Below are 17,632 nucleotides of genomic sequence, written 5' to 3'. Positions count from 1 at the left end.
TTACCAATTATCCTCATCTGCTTTAGGAGAACGTAAATGTCCAACTATGATTCATTTCTCTGAGAGACCTCCCAAAAAACAAGAGTAGCTTGAAGGAATGGTCCCTTCCCCAGGAATGAAGCTCCTCAGAGTGACTTGGCATAGGATCATCACCCAGACCCGTTTACCAGTGCTGGCAAGACTGGTTCTCCCTTACCTGACAAGGGCAGCAGAACAACTGCAGAGGATGTGCCTGCCTCCTAGTCGTTAGTAGCTTCTCTAAGAGCAGCACCAGAGGGAAAAGCAAAAGTGATGAGTGGACACAGAGTAGTCACCCTTCAGCAGCTGGGGCAAAGAGGAAGCCAGAGTAAAGACCGAAGCCCCCATGTATGTTTTCTTTCTGCTTTGGTGGGGGGGGGGGGGACTGTTATCTTTTGAGGTAAAATGTTTTAGCAAAAGTCACCAACCACAATAACCCCAGTCTCTAACAGCACTTTTTGACAGAAAAGTAACACTTTCCCTCTCAAAATTATAGTCCGTGTTAAGGGTTTTCCCACAGGGATTTCAGACTGTCCGTTAACCTATAAAGAAGCCAATAACGGAGCTTAGGATAATTGATGAAACAACGCTGCAAGAAAAATAAGTTGTAATGATTGCTCCCAAAACCACAAGTCCTAGTTCATAACTGCAAATTTTGTGCAAAAGTAACATTTTTCTCACAAAAATTTAAATATTTGAAGGACATTTTCCACAGGAAGCAGTTACAAAAAAGTCAGATTTGAGATGAAATTCTTTAGTGACACCCTTTAAAAACACCAGTTCTAGCCTTTAGCAAATATTTATGATAGAAAAGAACTAATTTTCTTCACAAAAAAAAAAAAAAAAAAAAAAAAAAAAAAAAGGGAGGAAGTGTAAGTTATTCCTCGATGTGGTGCTTAATCTACTCAGCCTTGGTGAAGCACTAGACGACCTTCCAGCCTTTGACGCCTGCAGGCAAGAAAATTCGGAAGTTTTGGTGTCCTAGTCACTCATTTTTATACTACTGTCCTTGTGCTGTATAGTGGCTTGGTTGCCCTAAAGCTTTGGTAGCTGCTAGTGTGGTGTGTCTTGGCAGGTTTCCCATGTATCTTAGGCTATTGCAACAATGATCCAATGATGAACATAAGTTGTAACTGAGGAAATGATCTCTCTGAGGTGGGTCACTGGATCTGAAATTTTCTGGATATAGTAAGGGTTTACCAAGTTTTAATGCTATTGACTAAAAACAAAAAGGGGGAGGGGGCAATTTGTAGAAAATTGAAAACCAACTGTACTTCAAATACTGAATATTGTAAAAAGATAATAGAATTGAGGGTGGGCTCTTTACAAGAGAGAAGGAGCAAGTTATGTAGAAATAAATGGAATTTTTGGGAACAGTCCAAGCAAAATAAACCAAATTTCTCCTGAATATTTAGGGAAGGGAGGAAGTGAGCATTTTATGCAATATTGTAAGGTGGTAGTTGAAGGAAAATATATATACTGTATGAAAATATTGAAAATGTCACTTATGGTTTATTTACACTTTTGGTTGACCGGTATAGTCTCAGTAGGCCAGTGGCCTCCTTTCAAGAGAGAAGCGAGGTGGTATTTATGCTGACTATGGGAAATTTAAAATATTAAAGAAGCCAGAAAGTATATTGCTAGTCTTGTGCAGCCGTGTTTAAATTGTAAGGCAAGTCTGATAGTCTACACTTTTTCTCCAGCTCTCCCTTTCTTTGCCAGTAGTAGCAACTTCATTTCTGACCATGGCACTTGGATTTTATCTATGTGGACATAAATGTCTCAATTTAATTTAATTAGTGAAGACATCCACTCACTCTGGAAGGTTATTAAAAGATTGTCTGTCAGGTTTTGAATTAACTCTTTTTTTCCTGGTGTACTTGCACCTTCTCATTCACCCCACACAAATGAACACCACCACATAACATTTTTAAGCTTTTGGAGTCTGCTTTTAGATCCTGTTGGCTAGGAAATGTGTACTGTCTGAAGAATTTGAATTTTCTTTGCTTGGTGTTTAAGCACATCAGGTATACTCCAGACCCTAGGGCAGTTGGATGTTGTTGCAACAAAATGTCAAACATGTATAGATAGATGTAATTATTATTTATTAACATTAAAAAGGCAGAGGGATGGAAGTGCCCTGGGACTGATTGGAAGGAAGAGTGGGTACATCTTGCTGGGGCTGAGGAGACGGTCAAGATGTTGGAAGCAGATATATCAGGATGACTGGCTCCTAGGTGCTGCACTTGATGGTCTAATTTTTGTGAAAGCGTGTTTTTCTCAGTCTGTTCCAGTCCTTGGGAATCACGGTGAACATGCAGGAAGGCAGCATCTTCCTTTATAGAATGTATTACTTCAGTATAACACTGTCTCAGTTAAACCTGTCTGGTTTTGCTTAAAAGGCTTAATAATAACTACCTGCATGCTTCTGAAAATCAGATTTTGTATGAGAGTTCTTGAGTGGAATTGCCTAATTTATGTACAGGTGGTATTGGCATTGCATTTAACCCTAATTAGCACCTACCATTCCAGTGATAACTTATGTACTGTTTGTACATTACAGTTCATGTAGGATAGTAGGAGGTATAGTTTATAACTCTCATGTTTGGGGAAATTTTTCTAAATGCAAGTAGTTGTGTAGAGAAAAGTAATTTGCCCATTACCTTCCAGAAATCTTCAGAGTTTAAAGATGTCATGAAAGAATAGCTTGAAAACAGGCTTGACGTGTAGCAGAATGTGTGCCATTGTGACAGGCAGCCATTTGTTCTGTTCCCACAGACTTTGTTAGAAAAGTAAATCTTCTATTGAGTGCTGAATGCTGTCACAAAGTAGCAGAGGCATTGGCTATCGTCTGAAAGCACATGTTGGGAGTTGTGTTAATAAGGTAAACTCTTGTGTAATCATGCTCCCAACAGCCATATTGCAGACCAGAGGAAGGGATCTCCTGGGTAAAAGGCAGAATGTGAAAGTTAAGTGCTAAAAAGCTTTGCTCGCTAAAATTAATTTATTCTATGATAGATCTGATCCTTGAATTATTACGAGGTGCAGTGACATTTGCTATGACTTGAGTCTTTAGCACTGTTGATTTAGAGTTCTTCCCAAAGAGATCATCAGAAGAGTATAAAATGCAGCCTCTATAAATGAATTATCCATTTTTTTTATTATTCTTCTGATGAAAATCTCTTTCTGGTTGTGGTACATTCCTTTGTATGGCACAATGCTTTTATTACTGTAAAGCTGTAATAAGATTTGGTTGATTTCTGATTAATACTTCTGCTATAATAATTTGATCATTTCTGATTTCTGCAGATAATTCCTCCAAAGGAATGGAAGCCAAGAAGATGCTATGATGACATTGATGATGTAGTGATTCCAGCTCCAATCCAGCAGGTTGTGACAGGCCAATCAGGTCTTTTCACACAGTACAATATCCAGAAGAAGCCAATGACTGTAAGAGAATTCCGTAGAACAGCAAACAGTGACAAGTAAGTTGTTTACAGAGTAAAATTAGTTTAGATACAAAAATGTAAGCAACAGCTGGTTGTTCACCTTTATGTGCTCATAGAATCAAACACAACCCATGGGAGCAAGAACAAGTCTGGTTCCAAAATCCAAAAGCAGTTCAATGACCACTGTGATCTGCATTTCAGAATGGCAGTCAACACTTAAAATTGATGGATGACATTTATCTCTACAATACAAGCATTATTCCAAGTTAGCTGTAGAATTTATATATAAAAAAAAACTAAGCCCAGGGAGTCCATTCTTCATAGCTTCTGACTGTTGTCTCTTAGAAAGATTCCCAGTGTATAAGCACACTGAGACTTGTGTCTGCAAATTGTGTTCATATTTATTGAAGTGGGGATGAACCCTCGTAAACAGAAGGGTGCTTAACTTGAGGAATAAAATACTGCATGGTGTTTGGCATACACTGAAAGTGGAATGAACTAAATTAATTTGTATTGGGATACCATAATTGTGTAGTCTGGTATATGCATGCACAAGTACATCACCAAGATGGTACTTTGCATCAGTGGTAGGAGATGGGAGAGAAATGAGGCTGTGCTATGCAATGACATTATAAAAATGTAGGTTTTCTCATTTGGTGATGTAATTGTATAGTAGCAGTAAATCTTGTTTGTGTATTGCAGATTTACCTGTGGCTGTCTCTGTGTAAGCCATGATGACCAGACCACACCACACCAGCCATATGTAAACCCTGCATTTACCCACACCAGAGCATTTATTGCTTAAGTAAATATCGATGATATAATCAATGTGACAGTCTTCCTAATAACTTTTATGGGGTTGTGATGCCACTCTTTTTGTGGAAACATTTGGACTGATGCCAGAGATGCTAGTTTATATCCTGTGCTGGTTAAATTGTGTGGGAATTTGTGATTGTAGTCAAGCAACTTTTAAAATGGGGAAAGAAAAGTCAAGGGTCAAAAATGATCTCCTTTAAGCAAAGGCTTATGGACTTGGAGGAGTGGATTTGGGTACAGCACAGAGTGATGTAGAAAACGTAAACAGGATCACCAAAGTGACAAATTAAGAGGTAGCTTGCTGCTATTGTCCATTGAAGGACATTTTTATATAAAGGATATGTTTAAGGTAACAAAACATTCAAGAGGAATTTAGGAACTAGGTAAAGGTCTGTCGGGGAAAATACTTTGTTTGGTAAGGTGATGTTTTGTGTGTGGTATTGTGGAGAAAAAGAACCTTTTGAGCTTTTAGCGCTTGCGTGAAATGGTGCAGAGAACTTATTGAGAGTTGGGATCTAGCTGGAAGTAAATCTGTGCATGAGGGAGAGATTACTGTATTCTCAAAATGTTTGAACTCTTACTTATGTTGTGCTTTTCTTTCCCCCCCCCTTTTCTGTGTATACTAGCACACTGCTTCTAGCTGTGTCTTTGATGCTTTACTTTGAAAATAGCCTGTTAACTGCTCATCTCTTACTGCCTTTTCTCTTCTAGATAACTGCTGCAGTTCGGGTGTTTATTTTTGTAATATATTCTTTAAAGAACCCAATGCTCTCCTTCCTTTTCAGTTTGTAAAACAGCATGTAAAGTAGTAAATACCAGCTGGGTCTGCTCTTAATGATTAGTTAAATTGTTAGCAATGTGTGCACTTTTTATTGTGCTACTTTTCTGTAAAAGCACTTGCATCAGTTTAGGCTAAGGAAAAATGGTTGTGCCCCCCCCCCCCTTAACGCTATCATTTGAATTACTGACAGTGTCATCACTACATATTTTCTCGATCGTTAGTTAACTTGTGTTTAGGCTAGGTATGAGATTGCATATCTTAACTAATAGGCAAGCATTTTTAGTGCATACATATCAGTGTACATGATGTAAAATGTGTTCTTTACCTTTACTTGTGTTAAAAGTGATCGTTTCAACAATGTACTGTTTGTACACAGTGATTGTTTTCAGTTACTGCAAGGGATTACTTCTGCTGCTTCCTTCCTTTGCACCCCACTTCCACAGGAACCCCCGTATCCGTACATTTATTCCCTAACTCTTCACACAATTTCAAAGATTTTTATCAACCCCTTAAAGACATGAGCATTAAAAATACCTCATCCATATTTATACCACTGCTAGTTCCTACTGTTGCATATTCCATAAATTTAAAACCATATTTTTTTTCAGACATTCTGAACCCACATTTCATTCTCACGCACGCACACAGCTACTTTGCAAAAACTTTATGGGTTCTCTCACACAGTCATACATAATTTTTTATACTATAATCTTACATGTTTACATCTTCAGACAGTAAGCAGACGTGTGGGTGTGTGTGTGTGTCTGTATACATGTATGTGCATGTATATGTATGTGTATAATGTGTGTATGTGTGTGTATATATATATATATATATATATATATATATATATATTGTATGTCTTTCGACTTTTTCCCGGTAAGGGGACGCCACAGCGGAACTCCGGTCTGCTAATGATTGGTAGTAGATTTTTACGAAACGCCGAGGTGCCAGCTCGATGCCCACCCTTCAACAAAGGCATGCCCATTTACGTATGCATGTCTTTCGAATGCTACCCAACCGCGGGGAGGACATGCAGACTCCACATAGAAGGCACTCCCAAGCTGAGAATCGAACGGGAGAACCTCTTGTTGTGAGGTAACAATGCTACCACCATGGCATAAATATATATATATGTGTGTGTGTGTGTGTGTGTGTGTTGTGTGTGTGTGTATATAGGTCTAGGACACATGCTCGACTAGCATGTGTCCGAATCACAAAACATCGAACACACATACATGAAAGTGCTTAACATTGAAAAGCGCTTCCGTGTATGTGTAGCTCAAAAAAAAAATCTACGTTTCTGCAGGGGGGCTTCTCCCTCCTGCACCCCCCCCACGTCGGGGGCTGTGCCCCCCACACACTCCCCTACTTTAATATTCTCACTCTGAGATTGCACTACAGTGGGGAAATGGGAATTTTCCCTTACCCGCACTGTAGTCCGATCTACGAAACAGGCACACCTACACGGAAGTGCTTTTCGATGTTAAGTGCTTTCGTGTATGTGTGTTAGATGTTTTGTGATTCGGACATATGATAGTCGAGCATGTGTCCGGATCCTATACATATATATATATATATATATATATATATATATATATATATATATAGTAACGGCAATTAACTTTATAGTTCTCTGTATAACTTCTTACATTTTTTCTCTGTCCTTCTCCACTAATTTCTCCACCATTTTCAGTAACACGCTCTCTTTCATACATTGCTCAATAAATACATATCAATTTACAACATATTTTCCCACATAGTACCCATACACCTTAAAATTATACTTGCCTGACCATTCACCATTTCTGTCGATCCTTCTTTACATCATACTTCTTTTTACCTCCCATACCCCTTGCAATCTCATTATGCTAGTCTCCATTCAGCAGTCTTTTTGACCCTCTTCTTCCTATCCAGCATCACTCTTTGTTACCAACATATGCTGTTATTGTTCACAAATACTGCCACTTCTACCTGTCCCTTACAGGCTCCAACCTGACCTACATACACACTTCACTTTTAGCATTCCTAGGTACTCTTGTACATCCTCAGTTAACTTCCTTCATTGTGTCAAACACTCAGTACTTAGTCATCAGTGAAGTCCTACATCAGCCACCCACCCATTCCACTCATCAGACACCGAATCAAACTTCCCAAATGCTTGCACAATTTATTTCCAACCTTACTGCTGCTAGTTCTTAAAATTAATATGTAGCACAGCCCTGGTCCACATTGACCAAAACATTGCAAGCAAATTAATGGTACAACTCTTCACAACCCAGACCTCCTACCAGTTACTGAAAAGTGGCTGAGACCAGATAACCCTCTCTGCACCACCTTTGTGCTGAATATAACTGTTTAATTGACTGCAGACTTTACTTTATTAAAAGAGGTGGTACCAGCCTGCTATACAATTCTCACTTAGAAGTGAAACATGTAAAAAAAAGCCTCCACCACTTCAAAATATTAACCAAATTAGCTTCCAGCAAAAATTGCCTTACTCAGTGCTACACATGTCCAGTTAGCTATTACATACCTTCCATCCCCATTCTTCTTTACATAAATGTAAAGATATGATTCAGTCAGATGTCCTTCAAGGATGCATCTGCAGTCCTAACATATGGGTTGTCCTGCCTCAGGCAGCCCTTCGGTCGGCCGGATTCCAAAGTCTGGGTCTGGCCTCGGCTGATGTCGCACTTCACCTGACGTCATAGCTGCTGTGAATTGGGTATAAAGGCATCATCCGATGCCATTTTCCTCAGTCTTTCTTGCCGCGCGGTGCTCGAAGCAGAAGCTGTTTGCAAGTGCCGGTCGGTCAGATCCAGAGATTTGTACTACCGAAGACTTCTAAAAAGCTAAGTACCCCGTTGGGGACTCTTTCTTGCCTCAGCTGATGTCAGAAAAAGTAAATAATTGTTTAACTTGTGGGAAACAAATACCTCATAAGGATTTCCACTCTTACTGCCTTCCTTGCTTAGGCCCAGACCACGACGTATCAGCTTGTCTAGCCTGTGCTTCCTTCAACCGACGGACACTTAGACATCGGTCGGAGTTTGCAGAGGAGTTTTTTGGTCCCGCTTTTGCTTACAAAATGCCGTCGGAGACTCCGACTTCACAATTAGCTAAAAAGCGTAAGGAAAAGGACCGACACTCGCGGTCCGCGGTTTCGGCCGAAACCACGGTTAAGCCAACCGCGAGTGTCTCGGTTTCGGCTGAAACAGAGTCCTCGGTTCTTCCTTCGGCCGAAAGCATGCCTCCGATAGCCGAGGCCTCACAGCATGGCTGAATCTGCTACTGAAATTACCCCTGCTGTAGCAGGCACCCAGGATTTATCGGATCCTATTCCTTTAGACATATCTACTCCTGCACGTGGAGCTGCTAGGCCCCCTGCATCTATGTCTATCAAGGCTTTTTCTAGGGCTAAAGCAGCTAAATCTTCTAAGGCCTTGCCTGCTAAAACCCCCTCACACAGGCCTACCTCTAGTTCCCAAATGCTCAGCCTGGCTGAGGATCTCATTTCTTTGAACAGGGGATCCCAACCTCACCCAGACAGGGCCTCTCAACCCCCTCCAGAGAAGAGGCCTAGAGCAGAGCCCCCGGATCCTGTTTCTACAGACTATTCCTCGGATGATTCAGAAAACTCAGATCCTCCAGAAGGCCCATATTCTCCTTATGAGGATTCTGATGCAGAAGACTCCATTCCTTCTGCCTCTCCTCCTGAGGAATTTTCTTTTGTGGAAACCTTACATGCTATGAGAGAGCATTTTCAATGGCAGGGCCAGGGTTTTTCAGATTCAAGGAAAAGGCTAAGGACCTTTTTACATTTACCACAGCATAGGCCTTTAGCCATTCCTCCAGTACTAACAGTTGTTGTTGATGCATATAATGATGCCTGTACTGCCCCTGACTCTCTTCCCCCGGCCCCTGCCAAGCCCGACAGATATTACAGGGTCCCGGACACACACTTTCACTTGTGTAAGGCTCCCATTGCAGATCCTGAAATCATTTCACAGGGCCCCAAAGCTGTGGCAGCTGCCTCTGCCAAAAACCCCCTCCCCTCTGAAAGAGAATCTAGAGCATTAGAGAGATGGGGTAAAAAAGTTTATACTTCTGCTACTCTTTCAGCTAGGGCCTTAAACTGTCAATTCCACATGATTCAGTATCAGGAATTTTTGTTAGACCAGCTAAATAAAAAACTGTCCTCTCCTGAACCTATAGACCGTAAGTCCCTTCAGGATTTGGTACATAACACTCAGCAGGTCAGTAATCATTCCTTAAAATGCGGCTATGATGCACTGGAGGCCTCCTTTCGATCAGCTATGACTGGAACAGTGATTAGAAGGCATGCATGGTTAAAAGAGCAATCCTTACCAGACCATGTAAAGTCAAAGCTCCTAGATGCTCCCATGGAGAAACAAAGTTTGTTTGGCTCCCCTGCACAGCAAGTGCTAAAGAAGGTGGAAGAAAAAGCAACATCTGTCCAAACAGTCAAGGATTTCTTACAGGTCCAGCCTCCGTGGTTTAGTAGAAATTGGCCTTTGAAGAATTGGTCCTTTCCAGACACCTCCAGAGCACAGAGAGGCAGAAATAGGCGCCCAAGAGGCAGAGGTCAATCCAGAGGTGCCTACAGGGGACGTCAGTGGCAGCCTAACAACCAGAGAAGTACTGTCACAGATCCAGCTTCGACCACTTCCACAGGACAGACACAATGACTTGACTCTGATACCGCCTACCAGGGAACAACTGGAAGCACCCTTAGGCGGAAAGCTAACCTTATTTTCAGTAAACTGGCAATACATTACAGGAGACAAATGGATTTTACAGACAATAGACAAAGGCTACAGGTTTCACTTCCACACTCTACCAAAAAAGAGAGGAATGCCAAACCTACCACCAAACCAAAAAACAAACGCTCTAGGACAAATCAACCACCTACTAAGGATGAGAGCTATAGAAAAGGTACCTCCTATGGAACAAGGGCAAGGATTTTACTCCAGACTTTTCCTGGTACCAAGAAAAGAAAACCAATGGAGGCCTATTCTAGACCTGTCCACTCTGAACACTTATCTCATTGTTTCAAAATTAAAAATGCTGACCCTACAGCAACTTCTTCCCATGCTAGGCAAGGAATCTTGGCTGGTGACTCCAGATCTCAAGGAGGCATACCTGCACGTCCCTATACGACCAGATTGCAGAAGATACCTCAGATTTCTTGCAGGATCAGAGCATTATCAATTCTCAGCATTGCCCTTTGGCTTATCTACTGCGCCCAGAGTATTCACGAAATGCTTGGCATCAGTAATTGCTCATTGCAGGCTTCAGGGAATTCAGATTTATCCATACCTGGACGACTGCCTAATACAAGCGGACAACAAGACCAAATTAACAAAAGATTTGGAAAAGGTTACACAACTACTGCAAGCCCTGGGATACACAGTCAACATGAAAAAGTCAAGGCTGGTACCATCCCAAAGGATAACATTCTTGGGTGCAGAACTGGACACATCAAATCAGATGGCATTTCTCACAGCAGAAAAGCAAAAGCAACTACCACTCTATTTCATGGCATTAACAACACAGAACCAGCTTACAGCAAGGAAAGTCCTGCAAGCCCTGGGTTACATGGCATCCTGCATAATATTGATTCCACATGCCAGGCTGCATATGAGGAAGTTGCAATGGTACCTAAGGAATGTATGGTCTCAACACAAGCACAGTCTAGAAGCCCAGATTCCAATAATACCATGCCTGAAACAAGAATTCCTGTGGTGGGCTCAGGCCTGTCAGTTGAACAGAGGACTGCCTTTCCACAAACTTCACCCAAGCCAGACTATCACCACGGACGCCTCAGACCTAGGCTGGGGGGCACACATGGTGGACAAGTGTATACAAGGCCTATGGACACAAGACCAGCTGAACCTACACATAAAGAGATGCTGGCAGTGAAACAGGCACTACAGACATTCAGACCTTTTCTTCAACAGGGTCATTTGCTGATAAGGACGGACAACACCACAGTCATGTGGTATATCAACAAACAGGGAGGCACACACTCATATCCTCTATGCCGGATGGTAATGGACCTGTGGAATGTGGCCCTGAACCTCAACATTCAACTCCAGGCCAAATTTGTGCCAGGAAAAGAAAATATACTAGCAGACACCTTAAGCAGAACTACCACGGATGCCCACGAATGGATGCTGCATCCAGACATCTTCAAAACCATTACAAAGAAATGGGGACTACCAGAAATAGACCTGTTCGCATCCCCACACAACCACCAATTGAGGAAATTCTGCACAAGGACATACCACCCACTTGCTTGGAAGGTGGACTCCCTATCCTTCAGTTGGGAAAACCTGACTGCATATGCATTTCCACCTCTTCCTTTGATGCACAAAGTGCTACTGAAGATCAAAGAAGATCACCCAAGGATCATCCTGATAGCTCCAGACTGGCCGAGGCAGCATTGGTACCCGCTACTGAGGAGTATGTCTCGGACACACGCATGGCCTCTACCTCTAGTTCCTTTACTGCTAACACAGAACAACTACAAGATCCTACATCCAAACTTGAAAACACTACAGCTAGCTGCTTGGAATATTACATAAAACAAAATAACCCAGATTTATCTCAGAGGGTTAAAGACATTATCCTGGTGGCTCGCAGACCCTCCACAAGGAAGACTTATTCAGCCAAATGGAAAAGATACCTCATTTGGAGTGCAGCAAAAGGAGAAAATGTATCATTAGCAAACATAGCTAACATCCTGGAATACTTAGCAGAACTTTTCCACAATGTCCTGTCTTACTCCTCCATTAAGATTCATGCATCAGCAATTTCAGCAGAATACAACATGGATCCTCCAGTCTTCTCTCATCCTCTACTCAGGCAGTTTCTGAGAGGAATTAAAAATGTAAAGCCTCCAAGGAAGCCACCTTTGTCTACATGGGACCTTAACTTTGTGCTGGAAAAGTTAACACTTCCCCCTTTCGAACCAGCAGCAACAGCAGAATTACAGTTCTTATCTTGGAAAACTGCTTTCCTGCTTGCAATCACTTCAGCAAGAAGGGTTTCTGAATTACAGGCATTAATGGCAGTACAGCCCTTCCTTATCTTCCATCAGGATAGTGTCCTTGAGAACTAACCCTACTTTTATGCCAAAAGTGGTCTCCAGGGTATCATTGAACCAAGCAATCCACCTACCAACATTCTTCCCCAACCCACAGAACAGGGGGGAAAGACTACTACATACCTTGGATGTGCACAGGCAATTGCGCTACTATCTGGACAGAACCAAGACCAACAGAAAAACTGACCAGCTTCTGGTAGCATATGCAACAGGAATGGAAGGAAAAGCAATTTCAAAACAGACAATCTCAAAATGGATAGGAAATTGCATTAGATTTTGTTACTCTTTTCATGGAAAGGCAACTCCAGAAAACATCAGACCTCACTCCACAAGGGCTACAGCCACTACTACAGCTTTCCTACGAGGAGTGGCTACCAAAGACATTTTAGAAGCTGCTACTTGGAGCTCCGTGCATACATTTGCCAAGCATTATAATCTACCTTTATACTCCAGATCCCGAGCAGGTTTTGCAACTGCTGTTTTGCAAGGGATCTTAACTACACCATAATCATCTTAGTGCCTCCTCCCCAGTTTGGCTATGGTATTCTACCCATATGTTAGGACTGCAGATGCATCCTTGAAGGACATAGTACAGTTTTGTACCTACCATAAATGTAGATGTCCGAGAGGTATGCATCTGCAGTCAGGATTACCCACCCTCCTTCCCCTCTGTGGTACTCCTAGGGTATTTGCCCATCTTGTAGCTAGCTGGGGGAATCTATTATGGTGTATTTGTTTGTATATATGTATATACATGCTTATATTGTTTGCTCTCTACTGTTTGGAATAATTTGCATTTATCCAAATTTAGCCTTCCTAGAGGGCACCTGGCATCTGGGGCAAGAAACACTGAGGAAAATGGCATTGGCTGATGCCTTTATACCCAATTTACAGCAGCTATGACGTCGGGTGAAGTGCGACATCAGCCGAGGCCAGACCCAGACTTTGGAATCCGGCCGACTGAAGGGCTGCCTGAGGCAGGACAACCCATATGTTAGGACTGCAGATGCATACCTCTCGGACATCTACATTTATGGTAGGTACAAAACTGTACTTTTTATCCTACGCAAATTACTTGAAAATATTCTAATTTGCTTATTTGGTGTTCAAAAGCCTTTCCGGTTTAGATTTAACAAAACAGACTTGCAGCATACGAGACACTGTTGCACAAAATTTGAAATCTGGGCTTTTATGCCATTTGGGTTTTGCATACTGCATTCTTTGTGCTGTCAGTGTAATTTTTCTTTCTTTGTGTACTGACTCCTTGTTAACTGTCTGCCTTTTGAAAGCTGCTCAATTCTGTTTTGCAGGTACTGTACACCACGTTATACTGACTTTGATGATCTTGAAAGGAAGTATTGGAAAAATTTGACATTTAATCCTCCAATCTATGGTGCAGATGTTAATGGCACTTTGTACGATAAGGTACATTTTAATTTTAAATCTTCACTTTTGAATGTCAACTCTTAATTTAATTGTAGCTCTGAAGCTTAAATTTGTGAAAGTAGATGTTCTTCGTGTTTCGCTGTTGCAGTCATCACACTTGGGTTATCTGCCTGCAGGTAGCCTTCAGTCGGCCCGAATACCAGAGACTTAGTATTCCTGCGTCGGATGCTGTCGCTCCAGGACCGATGTCAGGTTGTCGGGGATATAAAAATAGGCAGCCGACGCCATTACATCAGTCTTTCTTGTCGAGGAGCCCAAAGCAGAAGCAGTTCGCAAGTGCCAGTTGGCCGCTACCTGAATTTTCGTTTACGAATTTAATAATCCTGAAGTCTTCTAAAGCTAAGTACCCTGTTGGAGATCCTTTTTTCTTGCTCTAACCGATGTCAGAAAAAGTTAACAATTGTCTTGCCTGTGGAAAGCAAATACCTCACAGAGATTTTCATTCTTACTGCGTCACCTGTTTAGGCCCAGACCACGATGTCCCTCGCTATCGATTTTGTGCCTTATTTAACACCCGAACCATTTGTCATCAGGCTCTCTTTATGGCTAAATTCTTTTGTTCTCTATCTCTGTATTCTGAAATGGCTTCGGTAAGCCATCTGACTACCGATATTCCGAAAAAATTTAAAGATAAAGACGGAGAAAGACCACATAGGTCCAAAATAGCCGACGGCGCTTCCGTTAAGCTAGTTGTCAGTCTGCCAGTACTCAGTGAGTCGCTTTTGCAGCCCCTGATGCCCACTTCAATGTTTTCGCAGGCCTCTACTGAGACCTATTCAGAGTCCGGTATACCGCAAGACTCTTCTTAGACTGTGGAACCTGTGGATGTCTCTACCTTGGATGGGTTCGGAGCCGCTGAGCAGGCACCAGCTTCTGAGGCATTTATTCGCTTAACCAATGTTTGACTCAAGCTGACGAGTTCTTTTTTTAACCAAAACTACCTAGTTTCTTAGGCCCACAGTAAGCACTACGCCTAGAAAACCGATGACCAAAGTGCATGCACCTGCTCCCATGCCACAAAAACAAATGCTTAGAATGGCTGAAGACCTTATTACGCTGATTAGGGGAAGTCAGCCTTCCCCTGCTAAGAGACAGAGTCCATTCCCCTTCAGCTTCTACAGACCAGGAGTCCGATGTTTTTGAAATTTCTTATTATGAAGACATGCCCTTATCTACTTATGAGGATTCAGATGCAGAGGAATCCATTCCCTCTGCCTCCCCTCCAGAGGATTTTTCTTTTGGTGAAACCTTGTATACCTTACGAGAGCATTTCCACTGGGAATGCTAAGACTATCCTCAGTCCTAAAAGAGACTCTGAGAATTTCTAGCGTTGCCTCAACACAAAAATGAACATGTAACACCCACCAGGGCAGTAAAACCATAAAGACAAACTGGGCCAAAAAGCCACACTATGAAAAGACAGAATCCACTCATTGTTCATCAATTGGATTCTGTCTTTTCATAGTGTGGCTTTTTGTGTAAGAGACTGCATCGTTTGGTGGCCCAGTTTGTCTTTATGGTTGCCTCAACACAGGCTGTTAGCAATACCCCCTGTCCTGGATGTTATGGATGATGTTTTTATGGAATCCAGTCTTAATCCTGACACTTTGCCTCCTACCCCTAGGAAACCAGACAGGTACTACAGAGTACTTGACACTCACACATTTCTTTTCAAGAATCCTACTGCTGACCCACAGATCATTTCCCAGTCGCCTAAAGGTATCATGGCTACTACAGCCAAGAATCCCATGCCTTTAGACAGGGATTCCAGAGCTTTGGACAGATGGGTTAAGAAGGTATATACCTCTGCAACTCTTGCTATTAGGGCATTGCATTGTCAGTTTCACATGCTGAAGTACCAGCAACATATTATGGAACTTATTAAACAAAAAGTGGCAACATTTTCAGACTGTGCAGAAAATAATGAATTGCAGGAGTTTATGCACTCTGCAAGCCAAGTCAGCAAGCATACTTTGCAGTGTGGCTTTGACGCCCTAGAAGCATCTTGCCAGGAAGCTGTCACTGGCTCTGTACTGAGAAGACATGCTTGGCTGAAGGAGCAGACCTTGCCAGACCATGTCAAATCAAAGTTACTAGACGCTCCTTTGAATAAGGACTTTTTGGCACCAAAGCAGAAGAGGTTCTTAAAAAGATGGAAGAAAAAGCTAAGTCTATGCAGACTGTTAAAGAATTCTTACAAGTGCAACCTTCCAGATTCAGTAGGGATTGCCCTTCCAAACACTGGTCCTTTCCAGCCCCCTCCAGACCTTCTCAAACCAGACCCAGGGGAAACAAACCACCCAGATTACAGTCTCAAGGTATGCAGAGATCTAAGCAGTGGAGTGCCCCCACCCTTAAAGCAGGGAGTGGTAAGGCACCTCCTTATGGAAAAAGCTCACAATGTCTTCTTTACTCCACTCCCCAGCCCTGCCCAATTGCTTGTGCCCCTAGGAGGAAAACTTGCCCTTCATGCAAAAAACTGGATGTCCATCACTCAGGACCGGTGGGTCCTCAACGTTGTATCCCAGGGGTACAAATTTTACTTCCATTCACTGCCAACCCCAAGTAGATTTCCAGACCTTCCTCCAAACCAATGGGCAGAGGCTCAAAACCAAGTACTTTCCCTGCTCAATATCAGAGCTATTCAGCCGGTTCCAGTAGAACACAGGGGTTAAGGATTCTACTCCAGACTCTTCCTGGTACCCAGGAAAGAGGGCTCTTGGCACCCAATCCTGGATCTTTCCATTCTCAACACCTTCCTGGTGGTGCCAAAATTCAAAATACTTTCCCTGCAACAGCTTCTTCCTATGCTAGCCAAGGATGCCTGGTTAGTCACCCTAGACTTAAAGGAGGCCTATCTGCATATCCCCATAAGGGAATCATGCAGGAAGTATCTACATTTCAGGGTCTATGCATGATCAGTTCTCTGCACTTCCCTTTGGCTTATCTACTGTACCCAGAGTGTTCACAAAATGCCTGGCTCCAGCCATTGCATATTGCAGGCAGAGAAATATTAAAATTTACCCATAGTTGGACGAATGCCTGATTCAGACAGACAGTCAGGAAGTGCTGCTGCAGCACCTGACATTTGTGAAAAACCTTCTCACCTCGTTGGGGTACACCATCAATGAAAAGAAATCAAAACTGGTACCCAGTCAGAAGATTGTATTCCTGGGAGCAAGCTTGGACACACCTTCCCAGTTGGCATTCCTCACCTCAGAAAAACAAGTCTATCTGACAGACCTACTTCAAACAAATGGCCACCAGAACCCAGCTGTCTGCAAGAAAAATACTGCAAGCCCTAGGGGGTTCATGGCCTCGTGTATACTGCTGATTCCATATGCAAGACTGCATATGAGGAAACTCCAATGGTACTTAAAAAGTCTTTGTTTCCAGGTCCTGAGAATGTTGGCACCAATCATTCCTTTCATACCCTGTCTAAGGAGAGAGTTCTCTGGTGGGCAGAAGCCTGCAACCACAACAAGGGACTGCCATTTACTCAACCCCAAGCTGCCCAGACCCTAACCACAGACGCATCAGACTATGCCTGGAGGGCACACATGGACGGAAAATGTATTCAGGGCCACTGGAGCCCAAGTCAAATTCATTTGCACATCAACCGAAAAGAGATCCTAGCTGTACAGAATGCCCTGACAGCTTTCAGATCCCTAATCTTTCCAGGACAACTGCTACTAAAAACGGACAACACCACAGTTATGTGGTACATCATCAAGCAGGGGTGAACCCATTCCTACCCACTTTGCAGGCTAGCCATGGCCCTGTGGAACACGGCCTTGGACATTCAAGTCCATCTGCAAACCCAGTTCCTGCCAGACAAACAAAACTTACTGGCTGACGACTTGAGCAGAAATCTCCTGGACCCACACGAGTGACAATTGGAGCACAGCACCTTCAACCTTCTGATTCAGAAATGGGGGACCCCAGAGGTGGATCTCTTTGCCTCAGCAAATTCTGCACCAGGAATCTTCA

General features: G+C 42.6%; 1 protein-coding gene across 2 annotated transcripts in view; it reads left to right on the top strand.

The window, feature by feature from the left end:
• KDM4A (lysine demethylase 4A) overlaps positions 1-17,632 on the top strand; it is a 2,334,711-nt gene that overhangs the window by 221,679 nt on the left and 2,095,400 nt on the right. For both annotated transcript variants that reach the window (XM_044085421.1, XM_044085420.1), the window contains exons 3-4: positions 3,328-3,503; positions 13,507-13,621. In XM_044085421.1, coding sequence (XP_043941356.1) covers positions 3,328-3,503; positions 13,507-13,621 — 291 coding nt within the window. The remainder of the gene's footprint in view (positions 1-3,327; positions 3,504-13,506; positions 13,622-17,632) is intronic.

Source organism: Protopterus annectens, chromosome 10.part0 (genome assembly GCF_019279795.1).
Source record: "Protopterus annectens isolate FY-2018-M chromosome 10.part0, PAN1.0, whole genome shotgun sequence".
NCBI classification, from domain to species: Eukaryota; Metazoa; Chordata; order Ceratodontiformes; family Protopteridae; genus Protopterus; species Protopterus annectens.
Note: the sequence above shows the minus strand (reverse complement) of the source record. Positions and strands in the feature narration are given on the sequence as shown.